The following is a 16,602-nucleotide window of genomic DNA, read 5'->3' as shown; positions in this document are numbered from 1 at the left end:
ATATTTATTTCTTTTATAGAGGTTGTAATGTACTGAACCACTACAGAGTAGCATGACAGAAGACCCGTAATAAGAGACACATTAAAGCCAACACATTTTTATAACTAGTGAGTGCAGATGGAAAACTACTTTATCCTTTACTCTCATCTAAGGAGAGGAACATAATTAATTCTGAAATAGGTGACTTATTTCTTGCCAAGCATGCATAATGATATGCGCTCGCCTTCCTTTCATCATCCCATTGTCTTCACATCCCGCCCGTCCTCCTTCCGTTCCGTCCACCCAAATTCATTCAGGCCTCTTTCTAGGATTTGTTTCCAGACACTTTTATTCCCCCACATGGGTGTTTTCAATGTTTTAGTGCGGGGTTTTAATTAAAGCCTCATGCTAGTTCATCATCATATAATTGGTATAAATGTTTAATTATACCCCCCGGCTATTTGGCTACTAGTACGGCTGTTTTCTTAATCGCATATATGAATTTCCTAATTAAACAAAACGTTTTTTGTGTAAGGGCATACAAGTTACAAACAGTTCTTTATGTCCCCCGGCCATCCCTCACACTCTGCTTCATTATCAGTCTGTGTAAGACTGCAGAAATGAAAATGAGCTTCATTAATTCTGGGTCTGGCTGGATGATAGCCATTTTGAACTATGTTTGCCAATTAGACGGGCCAATTCAAAAGTGACCTTGGGATACTTTGCTCTTTCCTCTAATAGCCTAATAAAGTAGTTGTCTCAAATCATTCTGCTTTGTTTTTGTTTTGCGGCTCCGTTCTGCCAGACAATAGTGAGAGGCACAGAATGAATGATTACAGTATGTTAATTTTTAATGTGCTACCTATCACTAATCATAAATTTTCTAAAATTTTGTTTAGTATATTGCTTTACTAAACTCTGTTCCATAAGAATCACTCTGCTTCGATTAGATTACATAGTTGTGGATGCTTTAGAACTGAAATTTGATCGACCAGTATATCGCAAAGATAATACAGTATTGGTAGATCACGACATAAAAAAAAAAATCTGCTTATTATCCGAATAAGCATTAAAAAAAGGTGCTGGGCTACTTAAATTCACTGGTAGAGCTCTATGCTCCAAAATTAGTCATGGTAGTCGATCCCTGGGCAGACTGCTTTAGCACATGAAATGATAATAATGAATGCTTTTTTTGTTTGTTTGTCTTCCCTCAGGTGACAGCAACCGATGTCCTACCATCAAGCATGTTCATACCTGTTCCTGGTCCAGAAAGAGAGTCTCACAATCCCTCTCATGCTGTTCCCAACACTGAAGATACAACAAAACAAGCTGGTTAGTGTCTGGCTTTTTCACCCAAGATTTTTTTTTCTCTCCCTCAAACAAAATACATGTTTTTCAGGTATTTTGAAAAGATTGAAATCACATTTTGTATGCTTGTAAATTCAGTTAGACTATACGCAGTTTTATACAGATTAGTATTTGTCAATACTCTTGTTTTCTCCGCAGATGCTTTAGATGCTGATCTGGAGAAGGGAGTTTCACTTCCTACAGAAATAGCTGAGGCTCGCAAGTCACCTCAAGAAGAACAACCGACGGAGAAGGATGATGCGACTGGATTTCTGTGCTGGAAGAAAGGCTGTAATCAAGTGTTCAAATCATCCAACTCTCTCCAGATGCACTTCAATGAAGTTCACAACAAAAGGCCTCAGCTACCGGTTTCTGATCGCCATGTCTACAAGTATCGATGTAACCAGTGCAGCTTGGCCTTCAAAACTGTGGAGAAGCTCCAGCTCCATTCCCAGTATCATGTGATCCGAGCAGCGACCATGTGCTGCCTCTGCCAGAGGAGCTTCAGGACGCTACAAGCCTTGAAGAAACATTTGGAAACAAGCCACCTGGAGCTGAGTGAAGCTGATATCCAGCAGCTGTATGGGGGCTTGTTGATGAACGGTGACATTATGGTCATGGGTGACGCAGCCCTTGGTGAAGAACATGGCGGTCTGGGAGAAGATGACAAAGAGGGGGATGAGAGTGACCCAGAGGAAAAGCAAAGCCCAACAGGCAGCGACTCTGGCTCACTGCTGGAAGATTCTGCATCTGAACCAAAACGTGCTTTGCCATTCCGAAAAGGTCCTAACTTTACGATGGAGAAATTCTTAGATCCATCTCGTCCATTCAAGTGCACTGTCTGCAAAGAGTCGTTCACACAGAAGAATATTCTGCTAGTTCACTATAACTCTGTCTCCCACCTCCACAAGGTGAAGAGAGCTCTTCAGGAGTCCACCACTGGTCAGCCGGAGCCTACGAGCAGCCCTGACAACAAGCCATTCAAGTGTAGCACTTGTAATGTGGCATATAGCCAGAGCTCCACGTTGGAGATCCACATGCGCTCTGTTCTACACCAAACAAAAGCCAGGGCAGCCAAACTTGAAGCCGCGGGAGGGATAACTAGCTCTGCAAGTGCTACTGGTGGAGGTGGAGGAGGTGCGATCATCGGCACTTCAACGGCAAGTCCAGGCCCGGCAAGCAACTCAACAACAAACTCTACCAACCATGGCACTTCTGGATCCCAAACAGTCCAGAATCTTCTTGGAGGAAACAACAACTCCCAGAGTCAAAGCCACGAAACCAGCAGCTCAGTTAGCAGCCATTCGTCACCATCAGAGAACAATGACGTAAAAAAGGCTAAATATGCAGATATGCTGTCTTCACGGGGACAACAGCAGCTTCAGCAACAGCAGCAATTAGCTCACGCTCAAGCCCAAGCTCAAGCTCAGCTTCAGCAAGAGCTCCAGCAGCAGGCTGCTCTTCTACAATCCCAGCTCTTTAACCCAGCACTTCTGCAGCACTTCCCCATGACAACTGATGCACTTCTCCCCTTACAGCAACAGCAGTTGCTGTTTCCTTTCTACATCCCTGGAGCAGAATTTCAGCTAAATCCAGAGATCAACATCAGTAATTCAGCACTTGGCCTAACAGGAGCAACCACCTCCTCGCTGCTCGAAGATCTCAAGAACTCAGCCCAACAGAGCTGCTTGCAGCAGCAACTGATGCATCACCACCTTCAGCAGCAAGCGCAACAGCAGCAGCAGCAGCAGCAGCAGCAGCAGCAGCAGCAGCAGCCTCCTCACTCACAGGCACATGGACAGATGGCATTGCTGCAACAAAGTGCTTCGCTCCACCAGCAGGTTGAAAAAAAGCAGAAGCCACCCTCCTTGCAAAACGAAAAAGATATTCAAAGAGACAAAGATGCAACTGAAAAAAACGAGGATGCCAACAAAGATTTCATTGAAAAACTAAAAGAAAGGAAGGACATTCAACACATTTCAACTAGTATTAACCACGACTCTGGCTTACTTCCGCCAAGGATTGCTTCAGATGCTCGTGGAAACGCAACCAAAGCCCTGCTGGAAAATTTTGGGTTTGAGTTAGTCATTCAGTATAATGAAAATAAACAAAAAGCCCAGAAAAGGGGAACTGGCCCGACAGGATCAAGTGGACCAGGTGGGATCACAAGAGTGGTGGATCCCATTGAGGGATTGGAGAAACTGGAATGTGAAGCCTGTGGCAAGCTGTTTTCAAATATACTGATTCTAAAGAGCCACCAGGAGCATATCCACCAGGCTTTCTTCCCATTCCGATCCCTTGAGAGATTTGCTAAGGAATACAGAGAGAATTATGATCAACTATATCCACTGAGACCCCCTACACCAGAGGCTGCTCCAGCTCCCCCACCTCCTCCCCCACCCCCTCCGCCCCAAAGAGCTCCTACACCAAATATTCCTGTGTCTGCACCCTCACTCACACCTCCAACTGTATCTACTCCACAGCCTCCAGTTCCAATGCCACAAATTTCCATGTCAATGGATTTGCCGATCTTTTCACCACTAATGATGCAGCCCATGTCGCTCCAGTCTTTGCCCAGCCAGCTGACTTCTCAGCTATCCTCTGTTGAACCCAGCCTGGCTTCAGAGTTGGCCCAGCTCTACCAACAACAGCTCACGCCAGCCATGCTGCAGCAGCAACAGAACAAGAGGCCACGGACCCGTATCACAGATGACCAGCTCCGGGTCCTGCGACAGTACTTTGATATAAACAATTCACCTAACGAAGATCAGATTAAAGAGATGGCAGATAAATCAGGACTGCAGCAAAAAGTCATAAAGCACTGGTTCAGAAACACGCTTTTCAAAGAGAGGCAACGTAACAAAGACTCACCATACAACTTCAATAACCCACCTACCACAACACTTGAAGATACTAAAATCGACTCCAAACCACCTTCCCCTGAACCACAAAAGCAAGACTTCTATGGAAGTAAGAGATCTTCTAGGACTAGGTTTACAGACTACCAGCTGAGAATCTTACAAGATTTCTTTGATGCCAATGCTTATCCTAAGGACGATGAGTTTGAGCAGCTTTCCAACCTTCTGAGCCTCCCTACTCGTGTCATTGTTGTCTGGTTCCAAAATGCTCGCCAGAAGGCAAGAAAGAATTATGAAAACCAGACTGATGGAGGGAAAGATGGCGAGAGACGAGAACTCTCAAACGACCGATATATTCGCACCTCAAATCTGAACTACCAGTGCAAAAAATGCAACTTGGTTTTCCAGAGAATATTTGATCTCATAAAACATCAAAAGAAGCTGTGCTACAAAGATGAAGATGAGGATGGACAGTATGACAGCCACAATGAGGATTCAGTTGATTATTCTAATGATTGTTACACTCCCTCTGGTTCCTCTTGCCACACCCCAATGCCCTCCTCTTCAAGTCTCTGCCCACTTCCACCTACAACTTCAGCATTCTCACATCTCACTTCAGCTGATAAGGAGGAGGCATCACCAGCAAGCACCTCAAACCTCCATGAGGAAAAGTCAAAAGAGGCACCAGAGATTTCAGCTGATCCCCCAAATAAGACCTCTATTAAGCAGGAAAATGTATCCCAACCCCAATCGGAGTCACAAAAGCACAGGCATCAGAGAGAAGAGAATATCCAACCTATTTCCAAGCCCAACAAACATTCCTCTTCTTCCTTTACTCAACAGCAACTGCAGTGCGGTCCATCAGCTTCTCAGACAAGCCAGCCGCCCTCTCAAAGCTCTCACTTGAGCCACAATCCCCACATGAGTTCGGCTCAACAACAAATGGCACAGCAAATCATCCCGTACCAGTGTGATCAGTGCAAGATTGGCTTCCCCTCCTTTGAGCACTGGCAGGAGCACCAGCAGTTACACTTCCTCTCTGTGCAGAATCAGTTCATCCACCCACAATTTATTGACCGCTCAATGGACATGCCTTTCATGCTATTTGACCCGAGCAATCCTCTCCTGGCAGGTCAGTTGCTCTCTGGGGCAATGCCCCAGATCCCCAGCAGCTCTGCCACTTCTCCATCCACCCCCACATCGACAATGAACTCCCTGAAGAGGAAGTTGGAGGAGAAAGCTAGCACTAGCCCAGGAGAAAATGACAGTACAAACAGTGAAGAGCCACATAGAGACAAGCGACTTAGAACCACCATCACACCTGAGCAGCTCGAGATTCTGTACCAGAAGTACTTACTGGATTCTAATCCTACACGTAAAATGCTTGACCACATTGCACATGAGGTGGGGCTGAAGAAGAGAGTAGTGCAAGTCTGGTTTCAAAATACTAGAGCAAGAGAGAGAAAAGGCCAGTTCAGAGCAGTGGGGCCAGCTCAAGCTCATCGAAGATGCCCCTTTTGCAGAGCTCTTTTTAAAGCAAAAACTGCCCTCGAGGCACACATTCGCTCTCGTCATTGGCACGAGGCCAAACGTGCTGGCTATAATTTAGCCCTCTCTGGTATGTTACCTGACCATGAGGGGCTCCAAATAAAGTTGGATGCCTTTGAGGCATCAGGATATTCCCAAATGGCGTCCTCAAATATGGATGGACAAAGCTCCTCCATGTCTCCTGTAAATAGAGGAATGGATTCGTCTCCCAGGGCACTTCTGAGTCCTTCGTCAATTAAAGTTGAAGGAATGGAAGATTTTGAGAACTCAGCCATGTCTGCTGTGAACCTCAGCTTTGATCAAAGCAAACTGGATAATGACGACTGTTCCTCTGTTAATACAGCCATCACAGATACGACTACAGGTGATGAGGCTAATGCTGATAATGACAGTGCTGACGCAAAACACAGCCAGAGTAGTAGTGAGTATCTGCCTAAGCCTTCGTGCACCGTCCCCATCCTTGAAAATGACGACCAGATGTCCTCAGGGCTCGTAAGCCCTGCTACAAGCTACTATGCTAAGGACTGTGAAAATGAGCATATAATTGACCACAGTGAGACATCCAGCATGGCGGATCCTTGCTCGCCAAGTCCTGGAGCTTCAGGCACCAGGAGCATTGACAGCGGCGATCGTCCTGGTCAAAAGCGCTTCCGAACCCAGATGACAAACCTCCAACTTAAATTATTGAAATCCTGTTTCAATGACTACAGGACTCCAACCATGTTGGAATGTGAGGTACTTGGCAATGATATTGGACTTCCAAAGAGAGTGGTTCAGGTGTGGTTCCAAAATGCCCGTGCCAAGGAAAAAAAGGCAAAGCTCAACATGGCCAAGCACTTTGGAATTAATCAGACGTCCTACGAGGGGCCGAAGACTGAATGCACTTTGTGTGGTGTCAAGTACAGTGCCCGCCTCTCGGTTCGTGATCACATATTCTCCCAGCAGCATATCTCCAAGGTGAAGGATACCATTGGCAGTCAGATTGACAAAGAAAAAGAATACTTTGACCCAGCCACTGTCCGTCAACTTATGGCTCAGCAAGAGATGGATCGCATTAAGAAGGCCAATGAAGTTTTGGGATTGGCGCAGCAGCAAGCCATGCAGCAACAGGGAATGTTTGATAACCCTGCAATGCAGGCGCTGAATCTCCAGTCAGCCTATTCCAATCTGCAAGGCATTCCACCTGTCCTCTTGCCAGGGGTTGGAAGCCCCTCTCTTTCCAGCTTTAACTCATCAAACTCAGGTATGTTGCTGCTATTTTGCACGCTATGACAAACAAATCGGATTCTAAATACTAGACATTTGCAAATTATGGAGAAATTGCATGTGAATGCTGAATTTAAAAAAAAAATGAAGCATGTGGAATAATTTGGAATTCTCTGAATATGTTGAAGTTGGAATAATTTGAATCGGTCAAGTAATGTTGAGGAAGGAGTGAATAATGTAGATTAGAATATGTCTTGGTATGGGATTTCTTTTAAGGGGAATTTTTGGTACGGGCAAAATTGTGGCATGTTTAAAATTGTTCATAAGGTGAACTGAATAAGCAGAATTTTTTTACATTTCAAATGGGAACTATGTGAACCCGTTATTTTGAATGTGACAATGGAAATGAATGGTAAATAGGTTTTGGGGGAAATATTGCTTCCCTTGGAACGAATGGAGAATTTTTAAGGGAAAAAATGTTGAATTATGGGAAAACAGGTTTTGTTTTTTATGAAGAAAAAAAATAAGCCCCCATGGTGTGAATTTTTGAAATTTTTGGAATGACGTGAAACGGATAAATTATTTGGAAGGAGAAGCCTGTCAAAAAAGTGATAGAAACAAAAAAATAGGAAATATAGGCCTTCAGCCTTCACACAATAATAGTAAGATTAGTTTAAACTACATAAAAAATGTAAACTACTACTATAAACTGTTTTCTTATGAAAGAAAACATGCTGTACAATGTACATAAGTTGTATTCATATTCACATTTAGTAGTGCCAAGTCATAGAAGCACAAAGTAAATTCTGTAAGAGTAAATTTGATTCTATTTAGAGTGGGACCAAATAGACTCAGTTTTATAGTAATATTTACACTTATAAATAAAAGTCACTCAAGGGTTGAGAAACGAACTCACAACCTTCAGCTTGGGAGACAGCCGATCTACTCCCTGAGAATCACGCAGCTCCTGCTGTGTTTTAGTATATTGTTCGTGTCAGCTGGAATCTTCCAAATTTTGAGACCAAAAACATTAAGCAAACAGTAGGAGGGGAGGGGCATAGCTCAGGTAGTAGTGTGGCCGTCTCCCAAGCTCAAGGTTGTGAGTTTGTTCTTCAACCCTTGAGTGAAAAGTTTTTTCCTCAATTCTTTATTCTACTCTCTTGCAGTGTAAATATTAGACTACTCTGAAACTGAGTCGATTTTTTTTCCACTCTAAATTGAGTCAAATGTCAAAAGTAATTACAAACTGGGGCAAGGAAATATTTGTCTTTTGCTTATGTACTGGACAGTAGATGAGGCAGAATGGCAAAATTGTGTCTGTGTGCATATGTTGTTTTTTTTTTTTAATTTGTATTGTTTTAGGGGATACTTTTACCTGAACTCAGTTAATGCCCTTTCTGTTGTTCTGTGTTTTGTACCACCAGCTTTAACTCCTCCTAAACCTTCAAACCTGCTGAACATGCCTGGTGCCAGCGTTCCCTCGCCAAGCTTGCCCACATCTGGATTGCCCAACAAGCCTCCCTCCCTGTCCACATCCAGCCCAGCACAGACACACACATCTGCGTCCCACTCCAGCCCAACCTCTACATCCAACTCCGCTTCCTCAAGCACCTCGTCCGTCTCCCGGCCTGATCAGCCCAAAGATCGTGAAGTGGAGAGGTTAAGAGAGAAGGAAAAACCCAAGGAAAAGACAGAAAAGCCCTCGACCCCGTCATCCACCGGAAGCACCCCTGCCCCGTCGACTTCTGCTGCCAGCGCCAAGAAGGAAAAGCCAGACCCGGCTGTCCCCGCCACCTCTATGCCTACGCCTGGTATGGAGTACGTGATAGATCCTGCCCAGCTTCAAGCCCTGCAGGCTGCCTTGGCTTCAGACCCTACAGCTCTTCTCACAAACCAGTTCCTGCCCTACTTCATGCCTGGCTTTTCCCCGTATTACACCCCACAGATCCCTGGTTACCTGCAACCCATGTATGGTATGGAAAGTCTCTTCCCCTACAACCCTGCCTTGTCACAAGCACTGATGGGCCTGTCTCCGGGGTCCCTGTTGCAGCATTACCAGCAATATCAGCAGAGCTTGCAGGAGGCACTACAGCAGCAGCAGCGGCAGCTTCAGCAGATCCAGCAACCCAAGGCAAGCCAAACTCAAGCTCCCTCTAAATCCTCGGGGGATCGGAAAGAACCTGCCAAAGATCCAGTGAAAGCAGAGGGGCAAAAGGGCAACCACCACAGTGCATCTCCCACCACACCTTCCACCTCCTCCACTCATAACAAAGTATGCGCCGAGCAGAATGAGTTGGATGGCAAAGCTGTGGACCCCCATCTAGACCAATTCATCATCCCCAAGGTGCAGTACAAACTGGCATGCCGGAAGTGTCAAGCAGTTTTCACCAAGGAAGAAGCGGCTATTACCCACCTTAAGTCTAACTGTTTTTTTGGTCAGTCTGTGGCAAACCTGCAAGAGATGTTGCTGCGTGTCCCCAGCGGCGTAGGCGCAGGGGCCGGAAGTCTCTACGACTGCCTGGCTTGTGACACTACGTTGGATGGGGAAAAAGCGCTCAGTCAACATCTGGAATCGGCTTTGCACAAACACAGAACAATCAAGCGATCAGCCAGAAATGCCAAAGAGCACGCTACTAGTTTATTACCTCACTCTTCAGCCTGCTTCCCCACTCCTAACACCACATCTACCTCGCAGTCTGCCACTCATCCCATCAGCAGCCCCACTCCGCCGCCAACGACATCAGCCACCATGCCATCATCTGCCGTGTCCACCCCGCTTTGCTCCTCCTCCTCCTCTTCCGCCAATGCCCAGCTCAACGCCACAGCTGCCAGCAAACCCTGGCCCCAGGCCCCTTTCTCCAGAGCTTTAGTCGGCAAGCCCAATGCCAGTCCCTCCTATGCTTCCTCCCTCTTTCCTCCAGTGTCCTCACCCTCAACGGTTACCTCAAGTTCATTGAGCACCTCAGGAGTTCAGACCTCGATACCAACAGACGTCTTTACTGACGAGTCTGACTCTGACAGCAGTCAGAAGTCGGCAGACAGACTGGGCAGGACGGCAGACGAGCCGCAGCAACCCGGCTTTGTCAAAGACAGTAGTACTTGTAGTAGTAATCTCGCTAGTGTAGGAACTGACTCCATCAGATTGTAAAAGAGCTTTCGGTGATGGACAATGTTTAAAAAAAAAAGACAAAAATGACCCCAAAAAAAAAACACAAATGGAAAAAAACAGAAAAAGCAGCAATGTTAAATACGTTAAAGGTATACAAACCAATTTCAGAAAAAAAGATGTAAAGACTTACTGCAATTCCAAAGCTTGTAACCAAAAACTTTTAATGTTAGTGGATTGTTTTCCCATATCAATATGCTGGTTTGCATTTTGTTTTGTTTTGTTCAACTGAAACACATTCATATTCATAATATATGAGAAGAGAAGAAGATTGATGCAGAAGAATGCAGACACATGGCCCAAGAAACCCTTTGAAAAATTCTGAGTCAACAAGATGTCCTTTTCTTTCCTAATAATTTATATTTAATAGCACACTCACACAAAGCCAGTATGTACTGTATGGGAGAATAGTCCGGTCCATGTTCTTGCTATTTAAGCATTCAGATACCAATGGCTTGCAAAAGTGAAATAATAATGTATTGTCTATTTTATTCTCAGGTCAATGGCTCGCAAATGTTTTGTTCTGTGACACAAATCCATGTTTTTACACGCTTGCTTTCTTCATATCTTGATTTCCCACAACATCTTAATTCCAGTGGAAATTGATATGGCATCTTTCTGGCCATTAAAATGGCAGTTAATTGGCTGAGTTTAAACTGTTGAACAAAAAGACTGGATGGCGAACAATTGTTATCCATTCATAACAAGACAAAGAGAGCATTGCAGACATAAGAATGGGCCATGAATAATTTAGATTTCAAATGTGAAAAAAACAACAACCCTGTGTATTTATAAAAGTTCCAAACATTTTTGGTGTTATGTAGATTGTTGGATTGGAAATGAATTGAAGCAGTACGGTAGCCTGAAAAAAAACAAAAAACTTTTGTGTACATTTAGCTTTTGTATTGTCCAACTTTAAGACGCTTCATTTGATGTTGTCTTGATCATTCCGATAGATTAGATGACGGGCAGGTCATTTATCAAAATGAGATTTCTGTCTTATTCGCAAACTTTTTGGGAGTTATTCATCCAGATTCCCGTCCTGACAAGGAAGGAACCGCTTTAAGCGTTATTTAAAACGTATGGGTCAGTTGGTACTGCATCAACTGGGTGATAACAAATATTGAAATTCTAATTTTATTTAACTTTTTTTGTTACCTTCGTGCACTTATTACTGTCTGACTCTCATTTCTCACTCTACGTGTTCTTACCTTCGCACTTATTTCCCTTGGCTGTCCTGTATTTGTCGACGCGATGCAGGTCCTCTGTTGTCTGTGTAGTGTGGCTACACCTTTTATTTTGTCGTCATTCATGAATATGAAAAAAAGAATACTAATAATAATTCTCACGCTTTAAGACAAAAAGAAAATCCAAAGACTGAACACTTTTCACCATTGGTGCATAATGATGAGAAAAGAGGCTTCTTTATACTTGATAATTTGTTGCTGTTTTTAAAGGAAAGAAGTTTTAAAAGATAAAAGCAGTACGCATCAGAGTTGCCGTTTTTGCTTCCGAGCAAGCAAACGGGTGGCTTTTTTACGTAAATACCAAAAACCAAAAAGGGCCCTCGTCCTTGCATTGTGGAGTAGCACCGTTACAGAGCCATTGCAGTTTGTAAAATAGTTATGAATCTTTCTTTGACTTTTGACACAACCAAATGTCCATTTTTTTGTTCTCTTTTTTAAGATCATGTATTTGGTCTGGTCTTCAAGGACATACGTTTTGCTGCTAATGTAGTATTCTAAAAGAAAAAGGAAAAGTACCTAGATGCATGCTCATTTTGCTTTTGGCGAAGCTTTAACGAAAACAAACAATAAACCAATTTCTTGCCTCTCTGCAACACCTTTTTGTTTTTTGTTGCAAAAACGGAACTTTGAAGACTGTGAATATGTATGTTCCAAAGGACATTTTGCTGATTTTTCTTTTTTTTTTTGGACAGACCAATGTTTTGAAGCCAATGACGTTTGTGAAGAACAGTGCATTCCAAATACCACAATGTTGTTTTCTTTGTTAAGAGACAAGGACTGATCTTATGTCATTTGAATCATTTTAGCTGTCATGAATCTATTTTCACTCAATGTTTCCACTGTTGTGTACATTTTTATTGAAAGATCCATTTGTGCAGGCGTGGAACACTCCATCCAGTCGTGATTGTTGCTTACTTGATAAGCAAGTTAATGGTGGTTACCAAAAAAGTGTATATAAGACATCCGCTACTGATGTTGTCTCCTCGGTTTGAATCATATTTTTGCCAGTCAACATAAAACTAGTTTCAAAGGCGAATGATAGCTTTTTAACTGTGGTGCGATTGCCCCCCTCCTCGCAGGGAAATCCAGCAATGACTTGTCCCGTGTGTAAGCAGGGTGCCACTTTTACGCATAGATTACAGGTCTTGAGGGGCATCTTCATTCCAAAGCATTCTTTCTGCTCGCTTAGGAGCTTTTTTTGGAGATGTCCCTTGGTTCAAACGGCTCGGAGGCTTTCGTGTCCCAAAGAAGTCACCCGCTTCATCGTATCGCAATGCAAATTGATGTGCTTAGGTACCCCCACCCTTTCGCTGATAACAAACAAAAAGTTATATTTTTTCAACCAAAACCAAGACTTATTTAAATTTGTGAGAACTTCTTTTTGACCAATATTGTACAGCCAATTTATATAGATATATGTCTACGCCCCAATAATCTCTAAAGCCTTTTGGTGTTGGTACCATCGCATGTTGTTAAGATCAAAGATTGACATTGCAAGTTTGCCACTTCTCAAATCCAGTCTCCCTGAAATTGTGTCCTTTTTTTTGGTTTTTAAATTAACTTATCTTGTTTTCCTCCCTTAAATATATTTTTATTTCCCTATAAAGTCAACATGTAATTTTCTTATAAGTATTTGTATGTTTTTGTGGTTTCTGTATATTATTTTTAAATCATAAATTAACACTAGCTTTGAATTAATTCTTTAAAATTAGGAAACAAATACAAAGGTATGTCCTGGTCACTTTATTGAATTTTCTTCTTTTTTTTTTTAATATATGTATAATTGTTTCAAAGCTATTTCCAATATATCTTACTTCCAAAGTTCAAGCGTAATCATTTTTGCTCTCTTGTGGAGGAAGTTCCGATCCCTACATCAGATGCACCCAGCATGGCCTGTTAGTGAATTAAAATGTGTGTGCGCGCACGTGTTTCATAAGAGCCGATTAATTTCCCCCTTGTTTTTGTGTTACACATCAAAACAAACTGAACCGCGATTCTGAGTAATTGAGAAAATCAAACGATCAAAGTGACTGTGATAGCTTTTACTTCCATTGATCAGATGAATGTGGCCAAAGCTTTTTGCAGTTAACAAAAGAACATTTGTACACAACCCCCCTAAAAAAAAAAAATGAAGTGTATATTTTATCAAAATGTTACTGTGGATATCTGTCTCCACAAAACTTACATTGGGATACTTGATGGACATTGAAAAAGCGACAAGGTTATGTCGTAGAGGTCATCTTTGCCCACTGTGAAAAGGATCGTGTACCAGTATGCAGATAAAGATATATTTAAAACAAGACATCACTTTTTGTTTGTTTCTGAGATGAAGAAGGACTGAAAAAAAACAACAACCTAAGACTCTGGGAAGCTTTGGAGCTCTTGTCCGAATGGACATGAGAGGCTGTGGGCACACCAAAACTGGGCATGGGAGCCGAGGGCAGGCTCCGAAACAGCTTTAAATACCACCTCCTTATCCGATTAAGTGACAACGAGAACGGACTCTGGAACCGACGGACGATGTGCGACAGACGGACAGAGAGAGAGAAAACTGAATCTTGTCTCCAGCTGCTCTTTCCTCTTTTCTTTCTCCCCATCTGCCTCCGCTTCTGCCTCCCTGATGGACGTTTCCCAAATTTCAGGACAGGACAGACAGAGACGCTCGCCTCTTTCCCCTCCTCCACGTTGCTACCTGTCATCCCCCCCCCCCCCACCCCCACCCCCCGCTTGTCTTCGCTAGACAAGTAAAGCTCTCAAGTCACGCGGCAGCTCGACCCTCTCTCTGTTAAAGAAAAAAAAAGAGAGAAATTAACAGCAGAGGGTGGGGTCGGGTTCTCCAAACTGTCATTTTTTTGGGGGGGAAAAGGCAGTTGTACACTTAAAGAAAAGCGTATTAACCAAAATCAACAACCAAACTAACAACCAAACAACCGTTTGCTCCAACTTCAAAGATGAACTGTTACTTGGGGCGATCTGTTCCTTTTGTGACTTCTGGTGCCACAATTTTGTTTTTGTTTTGGTTTGTTTTGTTTTTTAAACCTTTTAGACTTTTTTTTGTTGTTGTTGTTGGTTTCCTGAAATGACTCCTCGTTCGAGCCTCATAAGCATGGCTCTGGGGCTCCAGGCAGCCCAGCTGAGGGTAGAAAAAAAAAAACAGCCTTGCAATGTACAAAAAAGAGCAAGTTAAACCAAAAATGTTGTTCTTGATGTCTTTTCTATACTGTAGTCTTGTTAGCTTTTTTGTTACTGTAATTATATGATGAAGATTTCCAGACTGTACCAAATGACATGGAAACTGACAAACATACAAACCACATGGAACTTCAGACTTTTAAAGAAACTTTTGTCACAAAACCTTGTTGTCCTAGTTAAGTTGATTGTAGATGTTAATTGAATATACTCCTTTGAAAATATTTCATCAAGTATGTTTCTTGCTCATTGTGATACATTAAAATAAGTATGAGCATAGACTCTCGGGCTTTGGACTCATTCTTCTCTTGTACTCGCATGATATACATCTCATTCTCTGATTTCGTGGAGCCTTTCCTTAATGATCACACACTGGACAGAACATTAGGTACACCTCAATTTTATGAGATACAATACAAGAGCAACAATTGTGCCTTTACAAAAATCATGCTCACTTTTGATTGACAGGGCAGATGTAAGCCTGCGGTAATTTGATGTGCATCATACTGACATTCGATTGACGTTTCTTAGGCAAAAACAAACATTGTTAAATTAAAATCTCTCTGACAACGTCGATCAAAGATACATTCATATTTGTAAAGGAACATTTTTTGATACAGCTCATCGCCTAAGCCTAACGATAGTCACATTGTGAAAGTATACCTACTACAGTGTTCAGTGAGTGGGCAATATTTTGATGCATAAAGAAAGATTTTTCATATGTAAATCGAACAAATGACAGAGGGGAAAATCTAATTTGAGTGAGTTTACTGTACTTTAGCAACAAAGTAATTTCCTGGCACTCGAGTGACATTAATGACACTGGAGATAATATTTTATAATTTACATAAATTGTAATATTCATCATCGTATGATTAAACTAATTCTCAGAAACAAAACGTATTTCTGTTGCTGATTTGTTTTATTCTATACTCCAAACCCTCAGAGAACAGCATATGTATAAGTTGAGGCGCACGTAATGTATAAATGGTGATGCCCTTCGCAGAATTGACTTAATTATATAAAATTATTGATAGTTTTCCTTTTTTTTTTTTTGATTTTTTATAGATATATTTTATAGATTGAATATTATTGATAGTTTCCTCTTCTTTCTTTTTTTAAATAATTTTTATAGATATATCATTGATAGTTTTCCTTTTTTTAAATATTTTTTTTGTAGTCAACTTTAATGTGATGAAAGTCAAGTCAAAGTCAATGACATCAATGATATTTTTTCAGCACAGTACAGAGGTCCCCAATGTTGACACAATACGAACATGTAAATACATTTTTTGACGGACGTGCATAGAAACAATTAAAAACTAATTATTGAAAATACAACTCACCATTACACTGAATGGGGTTGTTGGACTATGTGGGAGTTGTGCGAGCCGGGCAGTCTCACATTTGTTTTAAACTGTGATACATACGACATAGTGTTATGACGTTGGTGTGTTCACATAAAGCTCTCTGCTTTATGTTGGAATGTTATAAATAGTTGTTGCTTTATGTTGTATGGAAAGTAACGGTGGTATTTGAGCTTAAACATCGACGCAGAGTAGTAAAGTAGACCGGTCGGCTAGTTAAAGAAAAAGTCAACCTTAAGCATTTCTTGACAATAATATGTTATATTTTACCTCACTAATCTAAACATGACTTTCTGATTAATATTACATTGGTGGAATATGAGTTATGCGGCAAAATCCAGTCATTTATATCCATCTCAGGGGGCGGCCATTTTGCCACTTGCTGTTGACTTAAGATGACATCACAATTGCTCAGGGCTCAGGCAATGACCAATCACAGCTCACCTGTTTTCTGAAGCTGAACTGTGATTGGTTGTTACCAGAGACCTGAGCAACTGTGATGTCATTTTTACTCGACAGCTTATGATTGATAAAAACTGCTGGATTTTGCTGCTTAACTCATATTCCAGTTGTGCAATATTAACCAAAATACTATATTTAGTGGGGCTGCATAGAACATATTATCGTCAATAATTTTTTGAGGGGTGTGGGGGTTGACTTCCCCTTTAACTAATCGGTTCAAACTTCGTCACGAG

The 16,602-nt window shown here is 42.1% G+C and overlaps 1 protein-coding gene across 7 annotated transcripts in view; it reads left to right on the top strand.

The window, feature by feature from the left end:
• Positions 1 to 14,821, top strand: part of zfhx3b (zinc finger homeobox 3b) — a 346,429-nt gene extending 331,608 nt beyond the window's left edge. For all 7 annotated transcript variants that reach the window (XM_077562960.1, XM_077562961.1, XM_077562959.1 and 4 more), the window contains 3 exons: positions 1,194 to 1,311; positions 1,486 to 6,975; positions 8,363 to 14,821. In XM_077562960.1, coding sequence (XP_077419086.1) covers positions 1,194 to 1,311; positions 1,486 to 6,975; positions 8,363 to 10,086 — 7,332 coding nt within the window. In that variant the 3' untranslated portion in view covers positions 10,087 to 14,821. The remainder of the gene's footprint in view (positions 1 to 1,193; positions 1,312 to 1,485; positions 6,976 to 8,362) is intronic.
• Positions 14,822 to 16,602: the final 1,781 nt, after the last annotated feature.

This window comes from Vanacampus margaritifer, chromosome 4, assembly GCF_051991255.1.
Source record: "Vanacampus margaritifer isolate UIUO_Vmar chromosome 4, RoL_Vmar_1.0, whole genome shotgun sequence".
NCBI lineage: Eukaryota > Metazoa > Chordata > Actinopteri > Syngnathiformes > Syngnathidae > Vanacampus > Vanacampus margaritifer.
Note: the sequence above shows the minus strand (reverse complement) of the source record. Positions and strands in the feature narration are given on the sequence as shown.